This window comes from Nannospalax galili, unplaced genomic scaffold (assembly GCF_000622305.1).
Source record: "Nannospalax galili isolate Female #2095 unplaced genomic scaffold, S.galili_v1.0 scaffold886, whole genome shotgun sequence".
In the NCBI taxonomy this organism is placed as follows: Eukaryota; Metazoa; Chordata; class Mammalia; order Rodentia; family Spalacidae; genus Nannospalax; species Nannospalax galili.
This window is the reverse complement of record NW_008355971.1, coordinates 905,542-920,014: the sequence shown is the minus strand read 5'-3', so window position 1 is coordinate 920,014 and position 14,473 is coordinate 905,542. Positions and strand designations below refer to the sequence as shown.

The window sequence follows — 14,473 nt, the reverse complement described above, 5'->3', positions numbered from 1 at the left end:
ATTTGTTTGAGTGTATTGCCTGAATGTTGTGCATTGCCCACAGAACTGAACCCCAGCAATATATCATTTTTAGATAATCTGATTTTACAAAGTTACACTACAATAGGAGAGAGTAATGCCTACAGTATCTAATCCTGGCAGGTTAACTCTGAAACCAGTAACCCAGTTACCTCATAACTGGCACATAAAAGATGGTTAGGGGCTGGCGAGATGGTTCAGTGGTTAAGAGCACTGGCTGCTCTTGCAGAGGACCCAGGTACAATTTCCAGCACCCACATGGCAGCTAACAATCATCTGTAAGACCTCTCACTCCAGGGGATCTGACACCCTCTTCTGGCGTCCACCAACACTGCACTCACACGGTTCATGTATATATATGCAGACTAAACACTTATACACATAATATATAAAATAAATAAATCTAAAAAATTGATTATACCACTAACTAAATTTCACAGCTATGTTTTTGAGGGCTTCATGAGCCAAAATTGCAGCAGAGCTGATCTAATATAACCAAGGGAAATAATGGTGAGACATGTTTTCAGCATAACTGGGGACTGGCACATCTTCACCAGTTTCTTCAATTGCAAAATGAGTCCATAGAGAGACTAGACAAAAGTCCTATTTACAAGTGATGAAAAGCAAACAGCATCAGAATCACTTTTTTTTTTTTTGTCTTTTTGAGACAGGGTCTCCCTGTAGCCCCAGCTGTCCTGGAACTCACTATGTAGACCAGGCTGGCCTTGAACTCACAGAAATCCGCCTGCCTCTGCCTCCTGAGTGCTGGGACTACAGGTATGCGTTTGTTTTTAAAGATTAATATCCTGAAAGTGTTGCTGTTATATCATCATCAGGACAAAGGGCCAGACTTCTGAGTCCAGGATATGTAAGAAAAAGACCTGTTTTGTATGGTCTGGAGAATGACCTATGATACCCATGTTTCTTTTCTTTTCTTTTTTTTGGGGGGGGGCTTTGAATGAGTGGTTTTATTAAGTAAATAGCAAGTAAAAGGCAAAAGAATTAATAGCAAGTAGTAGACAGAGAAAAGCAACAAAACATCACGAAGCCGGGTGTTCAGAGCATCCCAGTTGAGAGGGTAAACCAAAGATAACATGTCATGGTGGCTTGTAAACATCTAGCAGCAATCGACTGGGTAAGCCCTGTTGAGGCAACCAGCTGGAGTTCAGACTGAGAGAGCCCTGGCAGAGCAGTGTCCCCTTGGGTGAGGCTTCCAATTAATTGAGCAAATAGCAACAGACAGCTGACATTATTCAACCAGGGGCTCACATTATCCAGTAGAAATCACCTAGGGAAGGACTCAGTTATGCTGGGGTTCCTGATCTAGAGTTCCAGACAGAGCAGAGCAGAACATTGTTTCTGTGGATGAGCTTTCGGCTTCTCTTTCACACTGTGGGCATTTTTACATTATGGGATAAGCAATACTAACCTCTGTTGGCAATACTTTACCTTTTAACTGTTTTCAAGGGCACAATGCTTTTTCAAAAATTAATTAGTATTTATTTTTAGTGTTTGAGTGTTTTTGTCTGCATGTATGTAAGTATGCCATGTGCATGCATTACCCATGGAGACCAGAAGAGGGCATTGGATCCCCTGGAACTGGAGTTCCAGATAGTTATGAGTTGCCATGTGGATGCTGGGAACTGAAGCCCAGGTCCTCGGTAAGAGCAGCTAGGGCTCTCAGCCTCTGAGCCAGTTCTCCAGCCCAGGGCACAATACTTTTAATACTCTTAGCAGCTTGTTGTTTTTCCCTCTTCCCAGGGGATGTGGGGAGACAGTCTGACTCAGGACAGGGTGGAGGACACTTAGTATAAACGTGCTTGGGTCTGAAGTAGGGGCCAACTAAGTTTCCTGTCTAGGACCTAAAAAGCCATGCCGAGCCATGAGCATCAAGAATATGGTTCACTTCTTTCTGCTGTGGGTTTCTTTTCTTTTTTCAGATTATTTTGCTTGTTTGGTGGGTTGTTTTGTTTTCTGAGACAGCATCTCATCATGCAATATAAACTGGCCTGGAACACTCTCTGAAGCCTGAGATGCTCCTACCTCAGCCACCCATAAGATGGGATTATAGGAGAAAGCCTCCAAGCCCGGTTCTGACCTGGGTTTTTAGGAAAGGGCTAGTCTTTGGACACCTGGAAATTCCTGAAGCCCAAGAGAAACAACAGTGGGCATTTCCCCAGTATAGATAATACAGAGAGAACACTGTCACTCTGTTCTTAAAGGGAAGCAAATGACCTGGCAAGCTTCAGTCTTCTACAGGGTATCAGATCAGAAAACAAGCAAGGTCAGGATGTGATGACCAATGCTAATCAGAGCAGGAATTTCAAATGTGAGTCACAGGTCCTAAAAGAGTCTATGAGTACCTGGAAATTCCAAGGAAAAATCTGAATATATAAAAGTTTCCTGGTGAAGGGCTCCTTCGTTTCTCAAATTTTGAGCTAAAAAAAAAGGGAGGGGGGCTAGGGGACTGGAGAGATGGCTCAAAAGCACTGGCTGCCCTTGCAGAGGACCTGGGTTCAGTTCCCAACACCCACATGGTGGCTAACAGCCATCTGTTACTCCAGTTCCAAGGTATCTGACACCCTCTTCTGACCCTCATGCAAACTGCATGATACGGGTGCACTTACGCTCAAACACATAAAATAAAAATAATAAATAAAGGCCAGGCATGGCGGCACACACCTTTAATCCCAGCACTTGGGAGGCAGAGGCAGGGGATTCTCTGTGATTGAGACAAGCCTGGTCTACATAGTTCAAGGCCAGCTGGAGCTACAGGGAGACCATGTCTCAAAAAGATCAAAATAAAAATAAATAATTTTTTAAAAAAAGCAAGGCTCTGGGAATTCCCAGGTTCAAGTGTGCTCTTGGGCTTGGTCCATTGCTTTAGGAGTCTTCATGAGTCTTGGACATACACTTAGGTTACCCACTTGCCAGCATTAAACCCTAAGAGAGAAGATGTAACTAGAAATAGGATGATTCCTTCCTCCATGGCATGTGCAGATTTCAGAGGCAGTGGTAACCAGCGAGGAAATGACAGAGCTTTTCCTTGGAATGGCACTGTGATGAGATGTGCCTAACATGATCACAACCTATTCTTTTCCCTTACCCTTTCCTTCCAATTTCTGAAGGCAAAAATAAATAAATAAATAATAAATAAATAAATAAATAAATAAATAAATAAATAAATTTAAAAGTTGTGCTGGGTGTGGTGGCACACGCCTCTCATTCCAGCACTTAGGAGACAGAATCAGGTGGAGTTCTGTGAGATGGAGGCTATTCTGGTCTACAGGCCATCTGGGGCTACAAGGAAACCTTGACTCAAAAAAAATTCTCTTCTCTAAAGGCATTTTTCTAGTAATTCCAAAGAGCAAAAACACATGCTTTTGGTGAATTGTGCTTTCAGAAAAAATGGCAAATGACACCAAACCCCCAAAGGTTCTTTAGTTATGGCACTGTTTGTCAGAGAGAGAGTCTTACTTTCTTAAAGGTTTATTTATTTTTCTTTTATGTGTGTGCTTTGTCTGCATGTGTGTATGTGTACCATGTGCATGCCTGGTATCCACAGAGGCCAGAAGAGGGCATTGCATCCCCCGAGACTGAATTCACAGACAATTGTGAGCTGCCATGTGGGTGCTGGGAACTGAACCCAGGTCCTCTAAGAGCAGCCAGTGCTCTTAACTGCTGAGCCATCTCTTCAGCTCCCTTTCTTTTTTTTTGTTGTTGTTGGTCTTTTTGAGACAGGGTCTCCTCATAGCCTCAGCTGGCTTGGAGCTTGCTCTGTATGTAGGACCCCCAGACTGGGGTACCCTACATTCACGGGAGGTCGCACCCCAATAACTCAGTCCTCAAATCAGGAGATGCAACAAGCATGAGGATTTATTGGCGTTTTGCAAAACGGACTCCCACCTCACTCGGAGGATAGAAGTCCAGAGCTCAGTTCACAGTCAAATCAGGAGATGCAACAAGCGCTATGTGCCAAGCAGAAAAGCGGTGGCTATGTGCCAAGCAGAGGTAGGGGGAATTTCTGGGATGATTTCCAACTTGGGCAGAGGAGCATGAAAAAGGTCAGCTCAGCTTGTTCTTAGCATTCAGAATTATTTTTCATTTTTACTTCCTTGTACAGTTTTTCTCAGGCCTGGGGGATTTTAGTTTAAATCTATTATTCTGGGGCTTTGGATCCATCATGTAGACCAGGCTGGCCTTGAACTCACAGAGATTCAGCTGCTGAGTGCTGGGACTAAAGCCGTGCGCCACCACACCCAGCTTCATTCAGCTCCTTTTTTTTTTTTTTGTCTTTTTGAGACTCCATTTAAAAAAAAATTAAAAATTTTAATCTTACGTTTGTTTACGAGTGTTTTGTCTGCATGTTTGTAAGTGTCCCTGTATTGTGCAATGTGCACAGATGCCAGAAAAGGGCATTGGATCCCCTGGAACTGGAGTTACTGGTGGTTATGAGCCACCACGTGGGTGCTGGAAACCCAATCAAGGTCCTTTGCAAGAGCAGCCAGTGCTCTTAACTTCTTAGCCATCTCTCCAGCCTCCATCTTTAAATAAATAAATCTTTGTAACTTTTTCCTTTCTCTTTCCCCTCCTCACCTCTCTTCTCTCTTTTTCTTTTCTTTTTAAACTTTGCCTTGTCCCAAGCTCAGTACTGTCTTTCTTTCCTTCTTTTGAGGAAGGAAAAGATCGGGGAAGCCTCTCTGAGCAATCTGCTGAGGATTCAAGCTAGTGATAACGCTGGGCCTGCTTGATCATGTGAAGGCGTGGAAAACCTGACCTTGTCACACAGAAGCAGTTCACTTAGTTTTTCTTTTGATTCAGTGAAGTGTGGAGAACTTGAGGTCATTGCTGATCAAACAGCCTTACCTTTGGCAGAAACTGAAAGGATCATTCATTTGAAGAAAAAAAAGAGATGTGTTCAAGCAAACAGAAGAAAAATTAGTATGCATGGGCTGATGTGTGGGGCCTTTTGGGGGGGCAACCTTATTAAGACAGGGCCAATAAGGCAAAGGTTCATATAAGGATACCCAGTGGGAAGCTGGGTGTGGTGGCACATGCCTTTAATCCCAGTAGAGGAAGAGGCAGACAGATCTCTGTGAGTTCAAGGCCGGCATAGTCTTCATAGTGAGTTCCAGACCAGCTGTGGCTACTAGGTAGATCCTGTCTCCAAACAAACAAACAAAAGAAGGATATCAGTGGGTACAGTTAAATGGGTCTGATTCACAGAAAGTAGTCGAAAGGAAGAAAGAAGAAAGAAAGAAAGGAAGAGAGAGAAAGGAAGATAGAAAGAAAGAAAGGAAGAAAGAAAGAAAAGAGAGAGAACGGCCTACCTGACAACAAGTATCAAGGTCTTTTTTTTTTTATTTTATTTTATTTTTATTTTTATTTTTATTTTATGAGTATTTACCTACCTGCATGTAGGTAAATGCACCCATGTCATGCAATGCCCATGGAGGACAGAGGAGGCTGTCGGATCCTTTGGAACTGGAGTTAAAGACAGTTGTTAGCTGCCATGTGGGTGCTGGGATTCGAACCTGGATCTTCTGCAAGAACAACGAGTGTTCTTAACCACTGAGCCATCTCTCCAGCCCCAAGGTCTTATTTTTTAGAATATAGATGATAGGATGAAAGCATGATCATTTGTAAATTCTACAGCCTCAGCTCCCTCTGTCTTTGCATCTCTAATCACAGTTCCATATTTCAACCTATTTACAAAAAGTTTCACTGTTACGGAAGAAAATTCTTCTAACAGCTAAGAGATCAAGCATTCATCCAGGAGAGACTCTGAAAGCTTGTTTAATTTCATATGCATGTGGTCCCAAAATTAGTAATAAAGGCTTTAAGATTTTCTGGACCCAGAGCAACATACTAGTAAGTATACATAGGTCTTTTCACATCATCATTTTATGACTGACACCCTATGCTTCTTTTCATGATGAGCCATGTTGTCTCAGCTTACAAAGTAGATATCCCAGGCATGGGTCAGGATATCTGCTGCCTTTTGATCTATAGCTAGGCCAGCAAAATTGGGCTAGGAATTGGTGAAACAGCCATTGCAGTTTACAAAATCTTATATCACTGGCAGAAGTTTAGATATGTCGTGTTTGAGCTATGTTTTTGTTAGACTAATTGGACCAGGTGCCTATTAGCCCATTTGGGGAGTTCTCCTTTCTTCTTTTTCTCTGGTCTTTTTTTTTGAGACAGGGTCTTCCTGTAGCCCCAGCTGCCTTGGAACTTGGCAAGGTAGAGCAGGCTGGCCTCAATCTCACAAAGATCCACTGGGACTAAAGGCATGCACCACCACACCCAGCTTAGTTTTTTTTCTTTTATCAGTAGTTAGACATGGTTAGTTAGAAAACATCACAGAGCTTCAAGCTATTACAGAGCAATAAAACATCACTGGGTAGCAAAACATCAGAGCTGCACTTCAAGATGTCTAGTGGGTAAAACAAGAGGAAACTTCAAATGTCCTAAGCTTACAAGGACATTATGTAAAAAAGAGTTTGGTTATGAGAACACAGCTTCTACCATCATGGTCTCTACATTTTCTTAACTATTTCTCTCTTAATATTTTTGCAGTTAAAAGGACCCTGAAAATATCCAAGAGGACCAAAAAGACAGAATTACAAAAAGTTAGCTCCATGTTAGCGCCTTCAGAAGATACAGGTGAACAAAGAAAGCCCAGGAAATTCATGAAAACTCATACCCAGGATGTTTCCTTAAAGCCAGAGTAGCCACTCAGCTCTGCCAAATCCCAGGATGGTGCTGTAATGGAGGTCTCGGCAGCCACTGGAGTCACAGATCAACGTCACATAAAAGGTGGCCAAGAAGGGATCATTAAAAAGAAAAGAAAAGAACACTTTAAAAAGCTTTTGAAACAAACATTGAAGAAAGAGCCCAAAGCAGCACAGTTGGAGTGGGAAGAGGAAAAGGTCTCAGATCATCTCACAGAGGAAAGGGGCAGGGGGCCTGAGGGAGAGGTCAGAAAGGTCAATGCTTTTGAGCCAGAAAAGGACACAGAGACCGCAACATGCTAGTCATAGTTTAGCTGGGACCCCTGGGCATATGAGCATGTCAGACAGAAGGTCTTGGTGAGATGATATTTGCTACCCTGTCACTTCAAGACTAGCAAGTTCTCATCCAGGAATGGAAAGGGATCTGGGTAAAGAACTGGTGGGCTTGGCTCATATGGTGCTCGCTGATGAACACCCTAGCTAGGAGCTCTTCAAAGAGATCTGTCCAGGTCTACAGGCCTCAAGGACATTGCGATCAGAATCACATGAAGATGCAGAGGGAGCATCTGTCATTAGAAGAAAGATGGCTAAAAAGGCTGTCAAGGATGAAGGGATACTGAGAGCTATCAAAGAGGGGAATGAAAGAATGCTGGAAAAAATTGTGGCAATTCCTCTGAAGGGCAAGAAAATGGATTTCGTAGATTATTGCATCTCAGAGAAAAGGAAACTTAAGCCAACAGTAAGGAAACCAAGCAAACGAAAAAGGGAAATAATTGAGGGAAAAAAGAAATCGATAAAGTCTGAGGAAAAAGAAATTGTTGAAGCCCGAGGATAAAGAGAAATTGATAAAGCCTGAGGGAAAAAATGCAACAAAAGAAAAAACTGATAAAAGGAGAAAAGAAACCAACCCACCCAGAATAAAAAGTGACACAGGAAAAAGAATCCCTACTCTCCCACAAGAGTTAACCACAGAAGACCAGAAGTTAGTTCTTGGAAAAAAGAAAGTATGGCAAAAGAAGAAATCACTTGGAAAAGGAAGGAAAATGACCTGGAAAGAGGGGACACCATCCCCAGAGAAGAGAACACGGAGTTTGGAAAAGATGATGGAAGCCCAAGAGGAGAGCATAAGGGCCAGGCAAGAGAGGACACTGTTCCCAGAGAAGGAACTGAAGGGAAGAGGCTGGGACCGGAAGGGGAGGGACTGACTGGGAAAGAACAGGAACAAGCTGGAGAAGAGGAGGACTTAGAGGAAGGAGTTGGAAAATGGAAGAAACTGCTCCAGGAAGAGCAGGAGCCCAGCTGGGGAATGGAGGAAGAGGAGGAAAAGGACTGGGAACTTGACCTGGGGGCCCAGGATTATTTGTCTAGCGAAGAGGATGAACTGTCCGAGGAAGAAAGGGAAGAAAGTGAAGAAACATCAGAAAGGGAGAGCCCGGCAGAGGAAGAGGATATCTCGGCCCCAACAAAGAAATGGTCTGTAGAAGAGGAAAAAGAGCTTGATAAACAAGTCAGAGAAGAGGTTGAACAGGAGAAACAAGACCAGAAGGAGAGGGAAGAGCAGGAAGAGGAGGGTGAGGTCAAGGAGCAAAAACATTTGGCACAGGAAAAAAAGAAACCAGAAGAGGGTGAAGAATTGGAGGAAATGAGGAAGTTGCCAGAAGAAGTTAGGCCTCTCTGGAAAGAGGAAAGGGAAATTCAGAAAGAAGAGAGATGGGTGCAGAAAGAGGAAGTGATAATGGAGAGAGACACAAGAGTTCTGGGAAGAAGAGGGGGCACAGGTCAGGGAGGTGAAGAAAGAAGAGACCCAGGAAGAGAAAAAATGGAGAGCTGAGCAAGAGAGATTATCCATGCTGAGGGCGAGACTGACTCAAACAGTGGAGGAAGCGCCTGAGCGAGTAAAACTATGGCAAAGAGAAAATTTAATACTAGGCCCCGAAGAGGAAAATATAATGGAGGATTCTAAGAAAATGCACAAAGAAAAAGGGAAACAGGCCAAGGCCAAAGAGATGCAAGCAAAGAAAGAGGGGAATGGTAAGGAAGCTACTGGGGAAGACAAAGGGGGCCGAGAAAAGACAGAACCCAGCTCTACAAGTGGAAAAAGTGGTCCAGAAAGAGACACTACAGCGTGAGAAAGGGAAAGAGAGGCCACAGAGAGAGAGAGCCCACACAGAAAGAGAGGCCACACAGAGAGAGAGAGAGGCCATACATAGAGAGAGAGAGGCCACACAGAGAGAGAGAGAGGCCACACACAGAGAGAGGCCACACAGAGAGAGAGAGAGAGGCCATACATAGAGAGAGAGAGAGGCCATACAGAGAGAGAGAGGCCACACAGAGAGAGAGAGGCCATACATAGAGAGAGAGAGGCCACACAGAGAGAGAGAGGCCACACACAGAGAGAGGCCACACAGAGAGAGAGAGAGGCCATACATAGAGAGAGAGAGGCCATACAGAGAGAGAGAGGCCACACAGAGAGAGAGAGAGGCCACACAGAGAGAGAGGCCACACAGAGAGAGAGAAAGAGAGGCCATGTTAGGGTCCATGACTCAGTGGGTCTCTTCAGGAGAACAAATGCATGAGTATGGAGATGCAAAAATCAAGCAGTTTTATTAGGCCAGCCCACTCGGTCCCTGTTTCCTTGAGACCTTAACTGCATCCCTCCTGCCTCCCCAGGTCATCGAAAGATTATATAGGCTCCCACTACCGTTACACAAAAGCCCACTTTTATACAACCAATAGTTTCAAAGCAAGCATTTCACAAATTAATAACTTTAAAACAAGAAAAATGTTACAACTCCCTTCAGGTGTCTCAATCGGGGAAGGGTGGGTGGTATGTGCCTGGTGCAACCCTTCCGTTATCTTGTGTAAGCAGACATGCCTACGTGACATGACACAGATGAGACAGGTCAGGCTCCAGGGGCTGCAGCACTTGCCCCTATCTCCAATGCCTGTGTCTCCAGTTGAGTTAATCAGTTACAAGCAGTAAATTCAACCAAGCAGTAAATTCCTCTTTCCCTAACAGCCATACAGAGAGAGAGAGAGAGGCCACCAGAGAGAAAGAGAGTCCACAGAGAGAGAGGGGCCACACAGAGAGAAAGAGAGGCCACACACAGAGAGAAAGGCCACACAGAGAGGTCACAGAGAGAGAGACACACACACACAGAGAGAAAGAGAGGCCACACAGAGAGAGAGGCCACACAGAGAGAGAAAGAGAGGCCACAGAGAGAGAGAGAGGCCACAGAGAGAAAGAGAGGCCACAGAGAGAGAGAGGCCACACACAGAGAGAAAGAGAAGTCACAGAGAGAGAGGCCACACACAGAGAGAAAGAGAAGCCACAGAGAGAGGCCACACAGAGAGAAAGAGGCCACAGAGAGAGAGAGGCCACACAGAAAGAGAGGCCACAGAGAGAGAGAGAGAGAAAGAGAGGCCACAGAGAGAGAGAGAGAACACAGAGAGAGAAAGACAGGCCACAGAGAGAGAGGCCACACACAGAAAGAGAGGCCACAGAGAGAAAGAGAGGCCCCACAGAGAGAGAGAGCCCACAGAGAGAGAAAGACAGGCCACAGAGAGAGAGGCCACACACAGAGAGAGGCCACACAGAGAGAAAGAGAGGCCACACAGAGAGAAAGAGAGGCCATACAGAGAGAAAGAGGCCACAGAGAGAGAGAGGCCACAGAGAGAGAGAAAGAGAGGCCATAGAGAGAGAGAGAAAGAGAAGCCACACAGAGAGAAAGAGAGGCCACAGAGAGAGAGAGGCCATAGAGAGAGAGAAAGAGAGGCCACACAGAGAGAAAGAGAGGCCACACACAGAGAGAGGCCACACAGAGAGAAAGAGAGGCCACAGAGAGAGAGAGAGAGGCCACACAGAGAGAAAGAGAGGCCACACAGAGAGAAAGAGAGGCCATATGGAGAGAGAGGCCACAGAGAGAGAGAGAGAGGCCACACACAGAGAGAGGCCACACAGAGAAAGAGAAGCCACAGAGAGAGAGGCCACACACAGAGAGAAAGAGGCCACAGAGAGAGGCCAGAGAGAAAGAGAGGCCACAGAGAGAGAGAGGCCACACAGAGAGAAAGAGAGGCCATATGGAGAGAGAGGCCACAGAGAGAGAGAGAGAGGCCACACAGACAGAGAGAGCCACACAGAGAGAAAAAGAGGCCACACAGAGAGAGAGGCCACAGAGAGAGAGAGAGAGGCCACACAGACAGAGAGAGCCACACAGAGAGAAAAAGAGGCCACACAGAGAGAGAGGCCACAGAGAGAGAGAGAGAGGCCACACAGACAGAGAGAGCCACACAGAGAGAAAAAGAGGCCACACAGAGAGAGAGGCCACAGAGAGAGAGAGAGAGGCCACACAGACAGAGAGAGCCACACAGAGAGAAAAAGAGGCCACACAGAGAGAGAGGCCACAGAGAGAGAGAGGCCACACAGAGAGAGAGACCACAGAGAGAAAAAGACAGGCCACAGAGAGAGGAGAGAGAGAGAGGCCACACAGAAAGAGAGACCACAGAGAGAAAAAGACAGGCGACAGAGAGAGGGGCCACACAGAGAGAAAGAGAGGCCATACAGAGAGAAAGAGGCCACAGAGAGAGGCCACAGAGAGAGAGAAAGAGAGGCCACACAGAGAGAAAGAGAGGCCACACAGAGAGAGAGGCCACACAGAAAGAGAGGCCACACAGAGAGAAAGAGGCCATACAGAGAGAGAAAGGGAGGCCACACAGAGAGAAAGAGAGGCCACCAAGTGAGAAGGAGAGGCCACCCAGTGAGAAAGGGAAAGAGATTAAACGGAAAAAACAATTGGTCTTGGAAGAAGAGAAACTGACCTTCATAAAAGAGAGGCAGCCTGGTAAAGTGGAAAAACGGTTTCAGGAAAAAAAGGAAGAAGCCAAGGAAAAAAAGAGACTGAGTCCAGAAGGCAGAGAACTGGCTAGGGAAAAGAGGCAGAGTGTTGGGGGAAAGCTCACAGCCAGTGAACAAGTAAGGATAGAAACAAGAAAGGAAAAAAGAACACAGAAGAGGCAGACATGCTGAAAGAAGAGGATGAATTGTCCCAGGGAGAAAAGAAATTGACCTTCATAAGGAAGGTCCTTAAGACCAAGAGGAGCCATCTTGTTGAGGACGGGAGAAAAACCAATGAGGAAAGACTGCAGGTGGTGACTGTAGGACCCAGAGATCCCCCTCATTCAACCCCTCCCAACACCACACTGATTGCTCTTTTCAGCTTCTGTGTAATGCTTGAAATGCACACCTGTTGCTACTCCTCCCCTGCTGTTCCCCTTCCAGGAAACTATAGATTAGATAAACCCGGGTATGAACACTGCTCTATAGAGTAAAAATAAAGACTCCTGACCACAGAGACAGCCAGCACATTCCACAACCCTGATAACAACACCTGCCAAAAAAAAATATCTCCATGACTGCATCCTGTACAACCGATCAGTTCAAAGGTGTGTTGGCGCGAGCAGGACTCTTGGACCAACCACAAAGTGACACTGTTATTCACCTCCTCCCTTTGTCTCTAACCTATAAAGAGCCTTTTCTTCCCCCACCCAGGGGGAAGAAATATAACAGTTCCGTTATATTGGTGCGGTCTGAGAGCCCGAGCTTAAGCCCGAATAAACTATAAACCTTGCTTTTGCATTTTGGTGTGTTGGGTCCTCGGTGGTCTTTTGGGGGTGCAGTGGATGAGGTACAACATTTGGGGGCTCGTCTGGGATCCCCCCAGAGGATGCCCCCCTCAGAGGAACCGACCCCAAAAGGTTTGTGATCAACCAGCCGGGTAAGTTTTTGTAAATTGTGCGTGTGCCTGTCTTCTCTATACTTTCACTTTGGTCATGGCCATCTGATCTCAGTTTTTCTTTGTCACTGAAACTCTCACAAGGCAACCTGGAGGATTCGGGAGACGTCCCCATCCTCGGGGTGGGTGGGTGCTGCTCATCAGACGCCCCACCAGGACACTAGTCCGTCTGAAACCTCAGAGGACTTCACGACCCTGTTGGGACACATGCATCCTATCCATATGGTCTTTGGCATAATAGAGCTGGGGAACTCACCCGGCCGAGAGTCCAGACCATCTGAAAGCCCCGGCAGCTTATTCTGGGCCCTTTGTTTCTCTGTGTCGTTCCTGTGTCTTGTGCTCCTTGTTCTAATTTCTTTGTTGATGAAATGGACAGGACTGACGAATACTATGGGCAACACCCCATCTTCCCCTCTCGATCTTATGCTAGTCCACTGGGGGGACGTTAAGACAATTGCCCATAACAATAGTGTAGATGTAAAAAAGAAGAAATGGACAAGTTTATGTTCGGTTGATTGGCCCTCTTTAAATGTTGGATGGCCCCCTGAAGGGACTTTTACACCTGAGTTTGATTTCCAGAGTAGAGGACCATGTCTTCCGCCCACGAACAGGCCACCAGGACCAGATTCTGTACATCGTAATCTGGCAGGGCCTCATCGAGCGACCTGACGGCCCCCCCTGCCTGGGTCAAGTCCTTTCTTCCCCCAGTTAATCTTGTTGTCCCCCCCCAACTTTGCAGTTTCTCCCTCTCAGACCAAAGGCGGCAGAGAAACCCATTCTCCAGGGAGGCACGGAGGAGAGCGACATCTTTCCCCTGCCCTACTCCCCTCAGACTAGCATCCCGCCAACAGCGCCACAAGTGCAGACCCCGCCTCTTAACTCTGAGGAACCACCATCGCTCCCGCAGGGGCCTGCACAGGCCACAAGGAGCAGGAGGGGGGCAGCCCTCCAGCCTGACACAGTTGTCCTCCCCCTCCAGCCAGCCGGGCCCCCAGACAGAGAGGGCAATCAGCCTTTTCATTACTGGCCCTTTGCCACCAGTGATCTTTACAATTGGTGCTCACAGAATGCACCTTTCTCTGAAAACCCCAGGGACTTGATTAACTTATTGGAAACTGTTCTTTTCACTCACCAGCCCACCTGGGACGATTGCCACCAGCTCCTGAGTGTCCTGTTCACTACTGAGGAGTGAAACAGGATCCTGGAGGCAGCCCGGAAATTGGTTCCGGGCCCCACTGGGGACCCTACCACAGACCCAGGCATCATTAATGCCAGCTTTCCCCCTAGCCATCCCAACTGGGACTACAACATGGCAGAAGGTAAGGAGAGGCTCCTGGTCTATCACCAGACTCTGCTAGCAGGTCTCAAAGCGGCGGCTAGAAAACCCACCAATATGTCTAAGGTCTATGGTGTCAGGCAGGGGCCTGAAGAGAGCCCAGCTGCATACTTAGAGAGGTTACAAGATGCCTTCTGGTGGTTCACTCTGTATGACCCAGAAGCAGAGGAATCAGCCCAAACTGTGATGTTTGCTTTCGTTAACCAGGTAGCCCCCGACATCAAGAAAAAGTTGTAGTCTCTAGATAGACTAGGAGAAAAGAACCTTAGGGACTTAATAGCAGTGGTGGAAAAGGTTTATAATAGGAGGGAGAGAGCAGAACAAAAAGAGGAAAGAAAAGAAAAAAGACAGGAAGCAAGCCTGACCAGGGTCCTGGAGAGACAGCAGGTGCACCACAAAAAGGACTGTCTTAGTTTGTTCTTCATTGCTGTGACAAAACACTCTGACCAGTACCAACTTGGGAAGGAAAGGGTTTATTTGTCTTACATCTCCCAGGTCGCACACAGTTCATCAGGGAGCCCAAGGTAGGAACTCAGGGCAGGAACCTGGAGGCAGGAGCTGGAGCACAGGCCATGGAGGAATGCTGCTTACAG

General features: G+C 46.4%; 1 protein-coding gene across 1 annotated transcript in view; it reads left to right on the top strand.

Annotated features, from left to right (window-relative positions):
- LOC103750784 (WD repeat-containing protein 87-like) overlaps positions 1 to 14,473 on the top strand; it is a 32,740-nt gene that overhangs the window by 7,871 nt on the left and 10,396 nt on the right. The window contains 1 exon segment of the mRNA XM_029556598.1: positions 7,713 to 8,225. Coding sequence (XP_029412458.1) covers positions 7,713 to 8,225 — 513 coding nt within the window.